Raw genomic sequence first — 18,769 nt, forward strand, 5'->3', positions numbered from 1 at the left:
AGGTAAATTTAAATTTAATCTATAATGATTATGCAGAGAATGAATTGGAACCTAAAAATCTAGACCACTCATCAATTTCTGCTAAGAATTATAATTTTATCTTTGTCATGAAATATCATGTTACATTATTATTATTATTAAATAATAATATTTAATTTACTAGTAAATTTAATTATTTATTATAATATAGAGAGACAATAATTTAGGAGAATTGAAGTTGTGGGATTTCAAACAGGGTCTGAAAATGCATTTTGATTTCTTGATGTGAGATGAAAATAATTTAGGTCTAATCAAAATATTTATTTATTTTTTTTGTAAATTTGTAATTTTATCAAATATTTTTAATTTTAATAATTAGGTCCAAAATACCTTAATTGAATTCAATTTTGTTTTAACGATTTAGAAAAAATATGTTCATATTAATTTAACACATCGGTATTATTATATAATAATATTCGTAAAATTTATGTATACATAAATTAAAAACAAAACAAATAGATGATGATGCATAACGAATTATATTTTTTTTCTTATGATATCTAATATATACGAATTTTATAAATATTATTATTATTATATAATATTTAACCTGTAAAGTCAGCATAAAAATACTCAATTTTATTCATTAAATAAAATTATACTAAATTGAACCAATTTAAACCTAATTTTTAAAATTAAAATAATTAAATAAAATTACATATTCGTAAAAATAATTAGATTATTTTTATGATTACCGCAATAGTTTATGGTTCAAAAGTAGCTTCCAAATTACATAGCCTGCAGCACAGGTACATGTCAACGCCCAACAGATAAAAATAATTTCAAAGATTGAAATAACATAAAGCATAGGCATTTGCATGATGAAATGGAGTCATTACCCAAAAAATGAGGCACCTTTGGATTACACAAAGTACCACAAGGTAACACACCACTAGCTCTCATTCAAGGAGACAGGGTGAAATTACACAATAATTGATCCTTTTGCTAGACTTATTAAGTTACAATGCACCCCGACTTGCACTATATAGGATAATTTACTGACGATATGAGGGAAAAACAATACAAGAAAAGTAGGAGATACAAAGAAGCAAAACTGATGGAGGATTGCACCAACTGTTATGTGTTTTCGGGGACAGCAGCGTGTGAAGGACGGGAAGCAACGCCGGTGATCTCGCCATTAGAAGTTTTCGACTTAATGTACGAACGGGCGACATCTAGCATCAACTCCACCTCTTTCTTATACTGCATTGAGTGACAAACATATCGATCGATGCGCATCAACAGTGAAGGAAGTTTGGAAAAGCTTCAACTTGGAACAAAGACGGGGGCATACCTCATTAATTGCACTGGATTTAATCTTGGATTGCATCACACACCACTTCTTAAAATGTGCACCTGCACAAAATTTCATTTTCATTCGAATGCCAAACTTAATAAGCAAAACAATCTGTTGATGTTCATATAAAACATGGCACGATGCGAAACACAACACATTGCAGGATTTCGATACTTCCATACTGAACTATAGGGTTAATGTATTCCTACAAAATGCCAACATAAAATCTTCGAGGCCTGAAATATTGTCTCTGCTCAAAGACTGCATGAAAGAACTCACCCGAAAAAGCCTCCTACCAAGTATACCAAAAGCCTAGGAGCAAGAAGTTTCATTCTTAGAACCCAAGACACCTTGTGTGCCATTACAAATACGGTTAGCCAAATTGATATATATAGAATCAAGACTTAGTAAGTTTCTATAAGTCCTCAAATCTTACCAAATGCTTTCTTTATGTGTCGTAATGGCCCATACAAGTTGGAACCGAATTCAAACCCCAGAAGAAAAGTAGTACAATGAATAACTTTAGGTTTCTTCAAAATCACAGTTACCAGAATATGAAGCATGAGTAGATAAAAAGACCAAAAAATTGTAAGGGAAACGAGAAGGAACGGACTAAAAATCAGATGAGAAACTTAATAGTGATTTTATAGGGAAAATTTGCAGTACTAATTTCCGAAATTGTAGGGAATCTTATTGAAAAACTCACAATGAATAACTGCAACTATAAGAGATATTATAAACAAATAATAAATTACGATAGTTGTCAAACGACAACTACCAGAGATATTATAAACAAATAATTAGATTAACCTTTCAAATAATTTTCAAAGAGTTATTTAGAAGTTTCCCTCGAGTTTCTAGGAGTTTCCTTTTGGTATCCCTACGATATCCAAAACATTTTCCTCATCTAAATATACGACTTCAATGGACAACCAAACTACAAGCGGTATCAATTCACTGATACAATCCCGACCACCACAAGAGCCTTAATCCCACTAGGCGGGTTACCAATTTAATGATCAAAGGGAAAAAGTTGCCACAGTTTGAATTGCTCCAGCATACAAGGCAGAAGAACAATATCACAGGAATTTCATATTCAAATTAATACCATGATTGCCATGTATGAAGGTGGAAAGCTAACACCTGTAAGAAACTTACCTACTTGAATATCAACACTAGATGAGGATTCAGATTTTGTCTCTAAAGACCATCTACAATGAATCTGATATAATCCATAAGAAAAAGGAAAATTAGTACAGTAAAGAACAGCAAACAAAAGCCTATCCATCTAATTTATTTAATTCTCAATACCAGATAATACCAAGCAAATAAATTCTTATGCGTGGGGAATGAAATAAAAATATCAAGTAATGTTGATTCAGACCAAAACTCGCATAAATTTTATTAACTCTAGCAGAGATGGAAATGGAAAAAAAATCAATTCTTTTTGAATGTTACCACAAAACTTTAGTATCACGAGAGAGACATGTTATGGTAAACACTTGCTGGGCTGGGTTTAAGATCAATGTAACACAGAGAACTTCAATGCCTCAATACCAACCATGACAGACTACAGGGCAAGCCAACGCACAGCATAAGAACCCTGCCACTGCAAGGTGTTTAATGTCATCTGGGTCAGATGCATGCAGAAAAATCTGTGTATGCATAGAAGCTATTTCCACGGGCCACCACTATGGATGATGAAGGATTGTACATGAGAAATATGCAGTGAAAATAGCTCCAAATCTAAATATTGTTCTTTTTGGATCAGAGATTTGCAATTGGAGCAACAAAGAAATAAAAAATGTTCTTCTGGCAAATGACCAGATTATTAAGAATAAAAAAACTGATTCACAGCCCGAACAAGATTCGCATATGGTCTTATGAAGAGCACCAAAAACAAAGTAGGAAGCAATACCTCAAAGTGGGACCCAAATGGTACATCATGTGCCTGCTGTACAGTCTCAAAAACCTGAACAGAATATAGGGGGTCTATCTCATTAAACAAAATACTGTCATTAAAAGATAAAAATCTTAAGTAAATAGAAGTATATAATAAAAAAAGACTAATCTAGTTTGGACATGAAACAAAGGATAAAAAAAGACTAATCTAGTTTGGACATGAAACAAAGGATAGCACCAGCTGTTTCTTATCTGGTGAGAGAATAGCATGCTGCCACTCTGTCATTGCTGAGTCTGGAGGGCACATTGGACTGTTGCATAAGGCTCTCAATGTTATCTCTCTGACTTGACCGTCATATTCATCAGCAGAATGCCATGGACCAACCTAAGATCAAACAAAACGCAAAAAGGTTAGATTACTAAATGGTAGTTGTATAGCAGAAGATACAGAGTTACCTAGTGTTAAAGAAATTCAAACAGTGTTACCCAGCATTAAATAAATTCAAACACAACTTACATGGGCTAACTCTGGTTGACCATACAACAGGATACATTCAAGTAAAATACACTTCTACATAAATATGAATGTCCTTTTCAAAGCAAAACTCTTTGGAGGGATCCCTTTGGTGCTTAGAGGCAGAGATGCCTTAGAAAATGTGACGTGCAAGGTTGGGAGCAACTCCTTATGCTTCACAAGCTGCTTTTGGAGGAAGTAGGATCCAATGTCTTTTAACCAAAGGGACTGATGAGTGTATAATTTCAGAGAAATGGTACTTATGGCTTCATATTTTGGCAAGTGACAATTTTTTCATTCTCTTTAGATTCTCTGGCAAAGTTTAAGATCAATCTGTAAAACCTTATAGGTAGAGAGATGGTTTTTGGTTTGTGTGGTTGTAAACTTACCACCTTACTCCAAGTGCAATCATGTGTCTGGATGTGAACAAACCATAACAAGGTGCACACAATAAGAGAAACAAAACAAACATGAATAATGGTAAAAAACAAGACTTGAACCTAGAATCTAATCAGACTAGAATTCTAATACATGTTAAGCTAGCACAACATACATGTCAAACTTTTCCACAACTATCCTCTTTATACTTCTCTCTTTGGCACTATTTATCATATCTTAACTTGCTGTCAGGACCCTAGGTTATCTAGGATTTCTAGTTGACAGTCTTGAAAGAAGAAAGAAAGATAAGATTTAGGGACAAAACAGAGAGAATAATAGAGGGAAGCAGAGAATAGAGAGAAGAGATAAGTTAGGGAGAAAGTAGGGAGAAGAACAGAGAGTAACTAGAGAGAAAATGATAGAAACTTCCAATATATTTTCTGATCATCCCTGCAGTACTGTGGCATAGCATTATACATACCTATCCAGCAGTTATTTACAGCCTTACAGCGGTTACCACTACTAACAGCAGTCACCACTACTGAAAAACATTCCACTACTCCACTACTTCATAATTGTAAATAATAACTACTCCTAATTCATAACTGCTCCTAATTCTCTGGTTCCTGACATTTCAATTACTATTATATCCTTGGAGTCGTGACACTTGCCTAGACAATTCTTAACTCTATTATCATAGAAATTGCAAATCCAGCCAAGTCATTGACACCGTGTATTGTTTTCAATGCCCTGCAACAGACCCAGAATATTCTGAGTTCTTACCCTTTTTATCAGTACACAAGCTTTTCAGTACTCATTGCTAGAGGGTCCTGTATTCTTCCCCTCCAACATCAACCATCCTGACTCACTTTCCTTATTACAGGATGACCACAACCCCAATTATACAACCTTTTTTAAGCTAAGAAAATATTAGTGTGACAATAGCATAATTCTAACAAAGTTCTAGCATCCAACGGACAACTCAACAAAAAGAATGTGTATGGGTGGGGGTGGGGGAGAGAGAGAGAGCGAATATGTTTTGTCTTTCTCAGTGTGCAATGTCATTTAAAAAACTAAAGATTAAACATAGTTATCCATCTTCAATATGTATGTAACTAACTTTCACCTTGAACAAGTGGACAAATCCAAAAAAAGGGTGTTCCCAATGTACAAGTCTCCCTACTTTGTGGATCAGAAGAGGGTAATTTTTGTGCACATCTATACCTTTGCTTTGCAAAGAGGCTATTTTCACAACTTTGTTGAGAATAAAAGTAATAATATAATTGATAAGTTAACCCTCTATCTACCAGGTTAAGTTTTTAGATGTGATAGATGGTGGTTAACAATTTAGGTGGTTAACAATTTAACAAACTTGAAGCCGTGGCATTCAATTTACAAAGGAACAATTTACCAAGGCTAGCCCTCAAATGGATGACATCTATAAATCTAAAATATACATACTTACAAATTGATGTGTTCTTCCCATGTAAATCTTATCACAGATTTTTCTGCACAAGGATTACATGTCATGTCTCATAATCCTATCTGTGCTAACTTTGGACCATACAAAACATACATGCAAAGAACTCACAATACATAAATAGATTGAAAATTTGAACAGCTTAGATCATAAAAGTAGTCAGCTCATACATAATACCAAGTACAATCACTGTAAACTATTGGTACTCACAGAAAGATTAGTATCCTTTCGCACTGCTCTATACTCATTTGTAAAGTTGGAGCTATCATTCAACAATAGTTCAAAGAACTGCTCTGCTGTACATGGAAAAACATCCTGAGGGAGAGAAATATATATTGGATTAACACAAAATAAAAAAAGAAATTATATATGTAAGGATGGTCCAAACAGGTAAAACATACATTATATATGTTAACTAAAACTTCTTCTTTGACGAATGACTGAAACTTGACAGGTTTGGGGGTATTTTCTTCAGGAATCATAGCCTGCCTTTTACTGCCTCTAATGGAGCTGCTATGTGCACGAAGTGCTGACTGTTCCGTCTCCTATAAGATCAATGAGACCAGTTTGATAATTTAATAAAATAGTACAGGTAAACACTTGGTAAAAAAAGAGGTAAATAAATGACATGGGAAGGGACTTACAAGCATCTGCAACCTAATTCAAGAGGAGGAATCATGAGTAGCAGGTAAATGGTTCATGGAGATAACAATATTACTTTGGCTGTGAGTACTAAATTAAAGGAATGTTTCATATGTAAACAGTAATGAAAAAGGTGATATTCATTTTATGTGTAATGACCAGAAAAATGACAAGGATGTCATGCTTGCCTATAATGTTCGGTGTCATGTTCCCACTATGTGAAGATTTTTCTCGAACATAAAGTAGATTAAACTAAGGCATATCACAACCACAAAGGAATATTTTATCACTTTTTCTCAGTATCCTTGTAGGCAAAGATAATCCTAGACAATCAAATCATATATGTGGATAATCCTACACAATTCTTAAAAAGAAATGCATATAATACCAGATAATCTACAAAGAAGACCATAAAGCATATTGAGCAGACCTTCTTCTCAGCTTCAACCATTGTGTGGAAATCTTTGGCAGCACGCTGCAAAGCTCTCAATGCATGATTTCTGTTCCAAAATGATGCAAATTTATACCTGACTCTCCCTGAAAGAAGAAGAAGAAAATTGTTGGTAATAATACATGCATTCACCCAATGTTGCAATTTAAAAATTATCTATCATATTGTTTGAGATCCTTCAAAGAGTTTGTCCTATCTGAATGCTTTAATCAACCTTACAAATCAATATATGCCTCCCACAACTTAACCTACTTGCTAGGAATTGTAGTTCATGCCAAAACCATTCAACAATCTTCAAAGAACTGATAAAATGATAGTTATAAATAAACAGTCCTTATGCAAACTGGTTCCTATTAACCCACTGATAATGACATCTCTGGGCGAGTATTAATCAAATAATCTATGTAACATGATGGCCCTTGATACAGCCTGCTTAGTTCATACTTTCTCATATATCCATGCCAGTAAAATAAAAAGATTCCACATCTTCTTAAAAAGAGCTGCATCTCTATTTTTCTTGCAAAAAGAATGGAAATCATCATGTCATAAAAATAATCTCCATGAACAAAACCTACCAAGCTTAACATAGTCCATATGATCTAAAAAACAATCCTTAAAGCTCACTGTCAATGTAGTTCACAGCAGGCTACATATTGTTATTTCAGACAGCACTAAAGAGTTGCAATATCCCCTCTTCTGAAACTAAACAAGGATAATCCTAGCTATTGTATACTTCAAAATGGTCCCAGAGCAAACAAGCTACTCAGAGCCCAAGGTCAAATGCAGTCAACAATGTGAACATAACTTCAAGCACTGACAAAGATAGTACTACTTGCCTGGACCAAAACAAAAACTAAACATGCCATGATTCAATTCAGCATGTGCCCAAGGCAAATAGCGTAACTGGAGAATTTTCCATAGCCTCAGTTTCACAAACAAGCACTGCAACAACTAAGAGAAATTCAAAGTGGCAATGACAATTACTATTGAAATTTTGCATACTTCATATCTTACTAGACTTAACACCTCATCCAGATTTAGAACAATAAAATAGAGTTGGCAATGGGTCCCTCCTCAAAAGTTGCTAAATAAATAAAACCACTTGTAGAACTATAAATTTTTAAATAATTATAATTTTTTTATCTCTCTTACTTCACCAATCCTAAGAAGCCAGTAAATCTCTCTAATGCTTCTGTAACAAGCAAGAATGCCTGTTGTGACAAATGATACATAAAACTGTAAGAGCAAATTACCAATAAGATACTGAACTTTTAACCATGTTTCAAATTTTAGACCAACTTTTTAAGTTTTTCAATAGCCACATCCAACCTACTTTTTGGTTTCAATAATGGACTGCCTTTTGCCCTCATCAATAATTCCCATAAAAGAGGGTGTGTGAAGCTTAAATGGACTGTCTGAACAAATTCTCAAAACCCCATCATTTGCGAAATTCTCCCAAATGTTATCAGACGTCTAAGGTGGCAACATCAGGAGAGGTGGCTTCATTCTTCAAACAGTCCATTTAAGCTTGCCATATCATCATTTAATGGGAATTCATGGGGCAAATGTCAGTTCATTATTGAAACCAAAAAATAAGTTGGATGTGGCTATTGAAAAAAATTAAAAAACTGGTCTAAAATTGAAAAGAAGGTTAAAGTTCAATTCTTTTTTTTTTTTTTGGTAATTAACCCAAAATGTAAGAACTGGACTTTTATTTATTTTATATTCATTATTTTTAACATTATAAAAAAAGCCTATAATAGATATGTAGCTTATATTATAGCACGGGAATAATGCCCTATTCATTTTTTTACAACTTAAAATCCTCTAAAAAATCTTCTTGAACTGCACTTACTTGGCCATGTCATTATTAATCCAAGCTATGAAGGCACATCAAACAGGAATAAACAGCAGGTTTCTATAGTGATTCTAGGTAGTAATTTCAATCCTGGACAAGTTATAAAGACAGTTTAAATGTGATAATTTCTTAATCCTGATAAACTGAAAGCAGTAAAACCAGAAAAGAGGTTCCGTCAGGGAGTATGAAGATAGCAATAATCAAATTGAAAGAAAACATAAAAACACAGTATCGCTATTTCAATTATCACCTGGGTGCATCAAGAGATAATACCAATTCATCAGTCTTACTTGCAACACAATTTCTGACAAAAGGAAGTTTCTATCTGTTTTTTAGCATTTTCATGATTAACATGGTTGAATAATTTCCAAGACAGATTTCTCCTCAGATACATTAATAAACAGGTCCAAGATATTTGTCCTCACATAAAAGTGGAAAAGGTTATAAAGCACCCAGCACTTGACCTCAAAAATCAACACTAACCATCAGGACTTCCCAAGGGAGGCACACCATGCCCTCCAGCACCCATTCGAAGAATAATTGTAATGGCCGGATTAATAAAAGCATGCTGACTCCTCCTTATCTGTTAATGAATAAAGAGTTGCGATCCTCAGTACATTAAATGATATCTTGGATGTTCATTTCAGCTAATAACATTAGGAGGAAGTAATCACAAATAACCATGACGAAAGGATGTGTACCTCATCTATATCTCCAAATGGTATGACTACCTGTGAAATGGACATATGATATAGCAACATGAGCCACAGGCAAGAATCGTGCAGAATAAAAACCAGAAGGCCAGGCAACAAAGTGGCAGTTAACATGTGTGGCAAAAGAGAGTGTAATTCAATTTAATGCACATAAGCCAGAAGATATTTTAACTTTCTAAGATTATTCGTTAAGCTGGTGATATGATTCTTTATCCTGTTCATAGGGGAAGGTATGGAAGACAAGGAAGCTCCAATAGATCAAGTACATGTCTAGCAAAGAGACAGCTACAAATTAATGTATTCAAAAGAAGTTCACAGAGAAACCTTCAAGACATGTTATACATGAAATACAGAGAATCCAAAGCCAAAATTTTATTGATGTGCAAAAAAGAAGACACTCAGTATATATAAAATTAACCTTCTTTCTGTAGTTCATTGACTCTTTCATGAATATTTTCTTTCATAATTTCATATTTTGCACCTGATTATATTATTTGGCAGTGATATTGTTCTATTTTGAAACTTTTAGCCCACTACAACCCACCTAATTCAAATTGATTAGCCTAGATGTGGTGCAGGACTTTTTGTGTAAACTGGAATCAGTTCAGGGGATTCAATGTATCACAGGTTTGGGACAGGTCATGGAAAAAAGATTTTCACATTAGGTGCAGGGTATAGTTTAACCAAACTTGTTTTGAGTCCTATCTGTTTCCATCGCTAATCTCTTAATCTATATGCATGAGAATAAAACTCAAAACATCCAAGTAACAAGAAAGAAACCACACATACACTTACTGAAAGCATAGGAAGAAGGCTCCATGAGAATAACACCTAAAATAAGAATATAAGGAACAAAAATTTCACCTAAAGTAGAAGAGTCACACCAAATACTAGCATGCTTAGAGGAGATTGAGCAAAAGAAACAAACACCACAATGTGAGAGTCATCATTGATGCAACTGTATGATTTCCCAAAAAAATATATGGTAAGAACCTCCTAAGCCTCTTCCATTCTTGGTAACGAAATTGTCCAAGGAGACTCATCAAATGAATTTAGAGCACCATTCATTTATATCTCTTAGGGAATATTTGGAGAGAGAAACAGTAAAACTCTTGATGGAAAGGAAAGTCCATTACATTTCCTTCAGATTCCCCCTTTTCTGTAGTTAGAAAGTGATTATTTTCTTGTTGATACTCTTTTACCTTACTTTTAGATGGGTTTGGAATTATAGATCTTTAGTTGCACATATTTTGTACAGGGCCTGCCTCCCTGATAGCAACTTTTGTTCATATTACACTCTTACTAATCAAAGAAAAATAAAACCTCTTTCTGCCTCCTCGAACAAAAGCACCCCACATGCCAAATTGGTACTAATACCTTCAAAATCATCCTGGAGATCAAAGTTCAAACATTTGCCTCATCCATAGTAACTTGAGATCCTGGTCAACACTCTTAGGCATCTGGGAGTCATATTGTGGGTAAATGTTCCAATGACCAGACTTCTATAGTGCTTTAATGTAAAAGGTTTTCATGGTTTTCTGGTTTCACCCTACAATTTAAAAATTCCTCTTCTCCACATGGCAAAAACTATTTGATAAAAAAAATCTAGACATGTTTGCTATCTCTTTTAAAAAGTTATAGAAGATCTTCTAGCTTCTGCTAAAGATGTATGGGACATGAAAAAATGGGAATTTACATGCATCACAAACAATCAACAAATAAATTCTATTTTGAAAATTTCATAACATTGAAACAGTCTCTTTTTGGAAAGAAATGTAATCTGAATACAAAATTAACTAAATCTTTGCAACTTTCAATAGGCTAACCTTCATTTGCTTCGAAAATACATTAGAATGGAAGCATATGCGCCATGCAGAGACATACATACGGCCATGATACAAGAAGGACCTCTCCAGTGCACATGAATAGCTATGCTCAACAACCTGAAACATATCAGGTCAGCGGCTGGGGTACCCAAGACTAGTCCATAAATTGAATCTTATTTTGCTAAAATGTTGACCATACAAGTGAAAATTATCAGAACCAGTTAAACTTGCCTCCTCTGGCAGGAGACCAAAAATTGTTTGCAGAGGCCCAGGTTTTTGATGAACAACTGTGGGTCCTTGTTTGTCTGAAATTCTTCTTCGAGGGTTTGCTCCACCATAGCCATTCAAACCTCTAGAGAAAACAATGTTATATTCAATATGAGAAGAAAAAGGGAGAACAAATTCCCTACTCAAACAATCACTTGCCACCAGGGAGAGAGAAAACACCATGAACAAACTTTATCTAAGTGATTAAAAAGGGAATCACCTAACATTTTAACTAAAACCACTTCGTTGAAGTCAGGTTTAAAAGATTAAAAAAAAAGAAGATCATATGTATTTAAGTGGAAAATCAGATCAATAGAAACAAACATACAGAATAGATAAAAAAAACTGAGCATGATGAATGAGTCATAAGAAGCATAATCTTTTTAGGTTAAGGTTGTTCTCATAGTTAATTATCAAACAAAAAGGGTTGTCTTCTGGTTCAAATGAATTCAAGACCCATTAGTAGCATTCCTCAGTCTAAAAAAAATAAAAACATAAATAAAAAATAAAAAGAAGATGAGCTGCAAGTCAGATGACTTTCTCCAAAACCCAAGAAGAGCAATATAAGCCAATAGGCTGCCTAAATATCTCAAGCAACGAACCTACCAGAAGCTCTAGCAACTATCCAAAATTACAATACCAGCTAAAGCATGGACACTTGATCTTCGGTGCCAAAAATGCATCCAGCAAATATTGGAAAAAAATTCTTGCTGACATTCCAAGATATGTATTGGACACACCCAATGGAGTACCCAAGTTTTCAATTATTATCTTTGGGTTATTTATTTTTAAATTTTGTTTCATTACCAAAATGTACTTAAAAAGTGTCTGGATTCTCCTTGATAAAGTTTGAGATCCGCAGTTAGCTTTGAAGATATTAACAAGGATGGTTCATTCTTCTGATCATGAGATCAAGAAGATGGTGTAGATATGTAATCAGGAGAATACTCCCATAATCGTTAATAAAAAAAAAGGAAAAGAAAAAGAAAACAACAGCTTATATTTACTAGTCCAATTTTGAAAGAGAACAAGCTTAAACAGAAAGGAAAGTTTAAATATCAAGGATCTTGTGAGAAATATCAGGTTGCTTTATGTTTCTGAAACCACTGTGTGCATGTAATACAGACCATCTGGAGAAGGATTATGAGGCAACACATGCTAGCTATAAAAGCCTTGATTGATTTGACATCTGCCTTTAGAAGAAGGATGAGAGCTAAAAAGCTCAGGTACTGACCCATATTTGGTTTCCAAATAATCTCCCTTTCTTAAGTTGCCTGGCTACCAATAATACACTTGATGAAAATTTTGTGACCCTGTTTATCATCCATTTCCTAGTGACACACCAATGAAAACAACGGCCTCCTATTTCCCAGACAAGGGGCATTCTATATGCCTGATCTAGAAACCTTCAGAGAGGCTATTGCAATCTACTGCAAAAGATATCTCTATCGCACAAATTCACGATTCAGTCTAACAAAGAACTATGCATGTTGGCTAAAGCTTTTTCTGCCTAGTCAAGATAAGAACTGATATTGTCAGAGTGACCTGGAATTATTCCAAGTGACAGGAAAAAAAAAAAATCTGGCTATTTGATGACAATAAGCATAGTTCATCGTGTGTGATATCCTCAAAAAAGAAAAGGAGAAAAGGAAAAGCAGAAGGAAGTAGAGGGAAAGGCTACCTGGAAGCATTTACAGGGAGTTTTATTGTTTTAATGTGGAGACAAACCTGGCAACAATCAAATACAGTTCAAGTTCTATAAGCAATAATCTGGGAAAGAGACCACCTGCTAACTAGCTGGCACAACCAATGAAGTGGGAAAAAACCAAGAAGGACAAAGTACTGATGAGAAATTGGAACAGTACCTGCCCTGATAGGCTATCCAATGTATACCACACAGCACCTGTTTGACCCTCATTTTCAACAGGAACAGTCACTGAACCAAGAACTGCACTTTTCCAAATTATATCCCAATCATATATAGTCACATTAATCTGCCAATACATTTGGAATATCTTAGTTCAGGCAACCCAAATTATTTCAGACACAAAAAAAAATGTGTGTGTATATATATATATATATATATATGTATATTAGAAGCAAGATATACATCATCGAAAACAATAGCAAATAATCAAATAAACAACACATGTCCTAATTCAAGCCACTAAGAAAGCATCCATAGATTTATTATTACAATAGTTTAAGGACTACCAACCACTAACATTGCTTATCAACGACAATACAAGCCTTAATCCCACTAGATGAGACTAGCATTGCATATGAACGAGAAAATTCAGGAGCACCTTTCATTTTATATAACCCTCTGGCACAATATCACCTTATGAATATATTATCATCTTAGACCAACAATGTCATCATCATTCTATATAACTAACAGCTCAGCCCTTGTGAGAATTTTCTATGTTATTTTAACACCACTTTGTTTCACTGAAAAGATTGAGCAACGGTGCTGAACAAAATATTAATCAATAACAAGCCCTGTAGAACAAGAAGGCCACCAGTTAAACAGGAGATCTTTAATTGGGTTAACAAAATTGGAATGCCATGTCCACAAATCATGCCTTTGACAATGACAGATCTGGATACTACTTGTTCAAAATGTCCAGAAAGTCTCCTTTCCCACATGCAACAGCAGCAAACAACTCCCGTGAGCATTCATGTCAAGAGGCAACATTGTGCAATCACCCAGGTTTTATGGTATTGTTCTGTTCTGGAAGATGGAAAACCACCACTACTACCATAACTTACTGAGATAGCATTTCTATCTCAGACCTGGAGGAATTCCTCGGTCCAGCTTTTGCAAGGCTGTTGGCTCTCTACTTGCTCTATGTTCAGCTAGAGTTAGGAAACTTTTTGTACCTCATACAAATTTTCACCTAAACACTCACTACCCAATGCTTAAGTGACCTAACTTCAAAGAACAACCAAATACTCAATCCAACTCCTAAATGAAACTTGAATTATAATAAGATCAGAAAAATTATGAGGAAAATATGCAAGCACAAATTTGCGCCGACTGTTCCAAAAACTGATTTGAAGGAAAGATTATTTTCTATTCAATTGCTTTCATTAAAATTTAAGTAACTATAATCATTATCATTTAATTAATATGTAAAAAGGGCTTTGTTCTATTCAAAAATTATGTGAAGCAACAAAAAATAAAACACAACTAAAACTCCATGTATTTTAAGAGGTTCCAATGAGTTAACAAGGAACTTTAAACAGACTTGAGAAAATGATAAGTTCTTTTGCATGTGATTCAACTTCAGAAAAGAACCAGACCTCAAATTTTTACATCTTAGTGAAAAAATTCAGAGAAGAAAACAATAAGACAAGGTTTACAACATTTATAATGTCTCAACGCATCAATAATACTTGCACACATATGAGATGTCTTTAAGGCCCCTTGCTTCCTCCCTTCTCCTCCAAGATGGGCCAGTATGAGCAATTTATAAATTAGAAAAATACACTAAGCCAAAGATGTCAACCTTTCTGTAACTGAAAAATCAATATATTTCTGGTGTCAATGCATATTTTCCAAGTTACAAGAAGAATAGACACAATTCAAAAATTAAATGAACTCCCAGTTTCTCCCTAAAAAATCGTGGACAATTTCTGCAAGCTATCAAAGAACTATTACTATCCAAAGATTTGTAGCCGTACAAATTCCGGTCCATGAATTTCAAATTCAAAGCAACTACCTCGACAGGAAGCTGATCTACAGAAAAATTGAACTCCTCTCCCCACATGGGATTTCTTGAGCCAGGAACCATAGAACTGCAACACCAGGAGCAAAAATAAACAAGAAGTTGAAACAGAGAAGTGTGGTTATATGCCATAAGAAATTTCAGAATGTACTGCTAGCAAGCAGATGAGCAAGGATGTTAAAAACTAATGTCATGGATGCATATCAAAACATTCCAGGCATGATCCAGAGCAAACCCAGCACATTTGCAAAGGATTATTTCAGATTACACTCCCTCAAAGTTATCCATGTGCATCCCCTTTCAAATGATCAAATCAATATAAGGTCATCAAATAGTAACAACTCCCACCATTTAAAAGCAGGATCCATCAAAAGCAGTATCACCTTAAAAGCTCGGATATGAATACAGGACACAAATGCAACAATATGTTGGCACACAAATATGGTAATTAAAAGACTAAAAAAAAAAAAAGAATACACAGTCAAGGGTAGCAAGAATTTGTCGTCTAAATCATACATCCATGATTATAATTACTTAAACCAGTGACCAGCAAGTTGTGTATTCTCAAGACTTCCACCAGGACTCGTAGGTGCTTCTTATGTGTCTAAACAAGGGAAATGTAATTTTCTGGAAAACATAATACAATAGGAGTAATTTGGACACATGTCTGACACAAGCTAAGTTGCATGCGATGAATTTCAATATCTGACACATGTCAACACTGACTTGACACTTTCTACAAATGTTTGTGCTTCTTCAGAAAACACCATATAAAAAGCATCTAACAATTAACTACACCGTCCTCGTTACATTGCATTTTCTTTCCTTTTCTTTCTTTTTTTGTGGTTGGGCTGATAAAATGAGGACTTCAAACCTTAACATCAAGATCTACAAATCAACCTGTCAACTCAAATTATTAGGCCAGTTGTACTTCACTACTATATTTAGATAAAATAGTTTCATCCAAATCCAAAAGCTACAGTCTGAGATTCATACTAATGGATCCAAATGATATGAAGGTAGTAGATAATGATGTATGCACAAAATCAGAAGAAGACAATGACTACAAATCAGATGCAGGCACCTGAATCTCTTTTCTGTACCACAAGTGATGATTGCGTATGGATCTGAAGTGCCATTCAAGTTAGCACCAATAAGGTTTTTGGCTGCCAACAGTTCCAACTGAAACACAAGGAACACACTTGAGGACAAAAACAAAAACAACAAAAGAACAAAGCGTATAACTAAAAGAAACTATCAATGGCGGTCCGCTACATATATGCGAAAAAAACCTAGCTGAGAGAAGAGACAGTTGGAAGTATACAAGATCAAGAAATACCTTGATCATAAAAGCAGAAGTGGCCTGATGGGCTCCCTTCAGCTGGACCATCTACAAAATAAGTACAGAACTGCATGTCAATCAAGGAAAATTACTCCATGAAGAAAAATATATATAAAGACTGGTAAGTGCCTCATACAGTCTTACTTCTTTGTGGTTTGGCTAAAATCACATGCTCTGCCTGCGGTTAAGTGAACACCTAACTCCTTTGTAGTTTGGACCGATATGTAAACTGGGTGGCTTAAGATATTTTTTGCGAAAGACAGAATACTAAGACCCTGCTAACATTGTCATCTCATACAAAAGGAACCTATGCATGCGTGGGTATGTGTGTGTAAGAAGAAAGGGAGATAAAAGGGGCGCATAGACAATTTTGCTCACTATCTTAGTATTAGTTATGGTGGCAGCAGTATACTGTCACGGGTTCAGCCATTACAGTGAGCAAGAAAAAAGAAAATCCAAAGTAATATGGTTCTCCCCATGGGAAAGATATTACAGTTTCTAATTTTATATCTTTACACTGCATTATGATCAAGGTATTTGTGATAAAGAAAAGAAAAAAAAAGAACGAAGTCATTGATGGGAAATTGTGATTGTCGGCAAACCATCTCTAGTGTCAGGAAAGACAAGTAAAAAATAAAAAAGAACGAAATCATTCTGATAAAGAAAAAGCACAGGCTTCCAAACCCCGGGGCAAGCTCTCCTTAAAAATGCATTAGAGAAAAAAAAAATAACTCCTTTCTTCTCAAATATTCAGCAATAAAAACCAAAAAGAAAAACAAAATGAAAACGAAACACGAAAAGAAATATTCCCTTTCAAATGGATAACCAATCCGCAAAACAATCAACGCATTAATAAGGCAGTCGTAGAATGCCAAACAAAATCAGCGCCGGTACCATTTCCATTTTTCATCCTCTCAACAAGTCCAACACAATCACCTAATACCGTAAATTCCAATAAATTTGATCTGATCAAGCACCGGAAAAAGTAAATATCAAGCCTTACAATTAAACACCAAAAGCGAAGGCCAAAGTGTGGAGGGGGAGGGGGGAACTACGGTACCTTTTCTTTCTCGTCAACAGCATCTCCGGAGAGAAGACCGGAGCGATCCTCAACATCAATGGAGGCCCCAGGATCAGCAGCACCAGTAGCATAGGCGAACAAGAAGAAGCAGTAGGCAAGGATCACGAAGGCGGCGGCGGCGACGGTAACCTCCACCTCCCACCACGTCGGCAGCAGCACCTCCGCGGCCTTGTCCATCATCTGAATCATCACCGTCGTCGTCGTCGTCGTCGCTCTGAATTGTCCAATTGCTACGACACTATCGCCGCCATGACTGACAAATTCATAGCCGAATCAGTCAAATTCTTCTCCCAAACTAGGTTTCCTGGAAGCGTCGGCCGTGGCGGTCCACGAAGACGAGCGAGACAACTGTGGCTTTGGGAAGAGTCAACCGAATCAGGATGATCATTTGATTAAACATATTGAAGCCGGGGAGAGAGAGAGATGGTGAATATGAATAAATTAATAGAGAAATAACGCCATTATTGGGGCTTAATGACTAAATTAGCCCGCTTCCATTGGAGCGCTAATGGTCTTGCAAGAAAGAACCCGTCGAATCCATAGTAAGAACGCTACGCAGAGTGGAAGAAGGAGAGAGATCTTACCGTGGGATTCGCATCTCCTTTCTCGCCGGCAATGCAGTAACGTGTTGGGAAAAATACTTTGGATAATGTAAATTATGTAAAAAAAATATTAATATCTTCTGTTTTTTCAATTTCAAAATACTTTTCCTATTTTGTGCCCCCGGGTCACCTGGTAAGGGTATTGTCCGTACGATAAAGGGATTATTGTTCTTAAATATTAATAAAGAGTTATTGTATTTTATTTTTTTATTTTGGATTATTGTCCTTACGATAAAGGGATTATTGTTCTTAATATATATTTATTATTTTTTATTTTTTTATCCAAATTATAATAAAGAGTTATTGTATCCCAAAAAAAAAATTGATCCATGTTCGATAAAGAAGATGCTATTGATACTTCATAATTTACATATTTAATTACACAGTGTACTTAAAATGTCTAAAATGCTCCATATCCAAAGTTGTGGGGCGAGGCGGTAAGGCGCAGTGAGGCGCATGACTAAAATAGCTCTCACCCAAAACGGTGAGGCAAGCTGGTGAAGTGCAGTGAGGCGCGATGGGTATTTTTGTCATTTGTGATATATTATGTAATCTAAGGGATACCAATAGCATGGTTCGCTTAATAATAGGCCCAAATTGAAAAAAGTAAGCCAAAAGGCATATTGGATGAAGAATTCCACATAAA

General features: G+C 35.1%; 1 protein-coding gene across 2 annotated transcripts; it reads right to left on the bottom strand.

Annotated features, from left to right (window-relative positions):
• Positions 1 to 874: 874 nt before the first annotated feature.
• On the bottom strand, positions 875 to 18,152 carry LOC127806260 (BAG-associated GRAM protein 1). 2 transcript variants are annotated; one of them, XM_052343441.1, is made up of 19 exons: positions 18,106 to 18,152; positions 17,501 to 17,875; positions 16,438 to 16,488; positions 16,183 to 16,280; positions 15,093 to 15,168; positions 13,233 to 13,361; positions 13,049 to 13,095; positions 11,332 to 11,452; positions 11,101 to 11,217; positions 9,263 to 9,292; positions 9,045 to 9,144; positions 6,683 to 6,789; positions 6,012 to 6,155; positions 5,821 to 5,925; positions 3,477 to 3,623; positions 3,255 to 3,308; positions 2,495 to 2,558; positions 1,334 to 1,395; positions 875 to 1,242 (listed from the first exon to the last, which is right to left on the bottom strand). In XM_052343441.1, exons 2-19 carry the CDS (start codon positions 17,708 to 17,710, stop codon positions 1,117 to 1,119), a joined length of 1,788 nt encoding a protein of 595 aa, XP_052199401.1. In that variant the 5' UTR covers positions 17,711 to 17,875; positions 18,106 to 18,152; the 3' UTR covers positions 875 to 1,116. The 2 variants fall into 2 exon arrangements, with proteins under 2 accessions (XP_052199401.1, XP_052199402.1); XM_052343442.1 differs by lacking the exons at positions 875 to 1,242; positions 1,334 to 1,395; positions 2,495 to 2,558; positions 3,255 to 3,308; positions 18,106 to 18,152 and adding an exon at positions 3,317 to 3,391 and having other exon boundaries at positions 3,431 to 3,623; positions 17,501 to 18,091.
• Between the last annotated feature and the right edge of the window lie 617 nt (positions 18,153 to 18,769).

Source organism: Diospyros lotus, chromosome 7 (genome assembly GCF_014633365.1).
Source record: "Diospyros lotus cultivar Yz01 chromosome 7, ASM1463336v1, whole genome shotgun sequence".
NCBI lineage: Eukaryota > Viridiplantae > Streptophyta > Magnoliopsida > Ericales > Ebenaceae > Diospyros > Diospyros lotus.

What these genes read in the sequence shown, in the direction of transcription:
- LOC127806260 (XM_052343441.1), bottom strand. Translation starts at nt 17,710, where the DNA reads ATGATTCAGATGATGGACAAGGCCGCGGAGGTGCTGCTGCCGACGTGG. An exon ending in GGTACAGAAAAGAGATTCAG is followed by an intron (nt 15,169 to 16,182) that starts GTGCCTGCATCT and finishes CTGGTGTTGCAG; the next exon opens with TTCTATGGTTCCTGGCTCAA. An exon ending in AATCCAGTGCAATTAATGAG is followed by an intron (nt 1,243 to 1,333) that starts GTATGCCCCCGT and finishes CACTCAATGCAG; the next exon opens with TATAAGAAAGAGGTGGAGTT.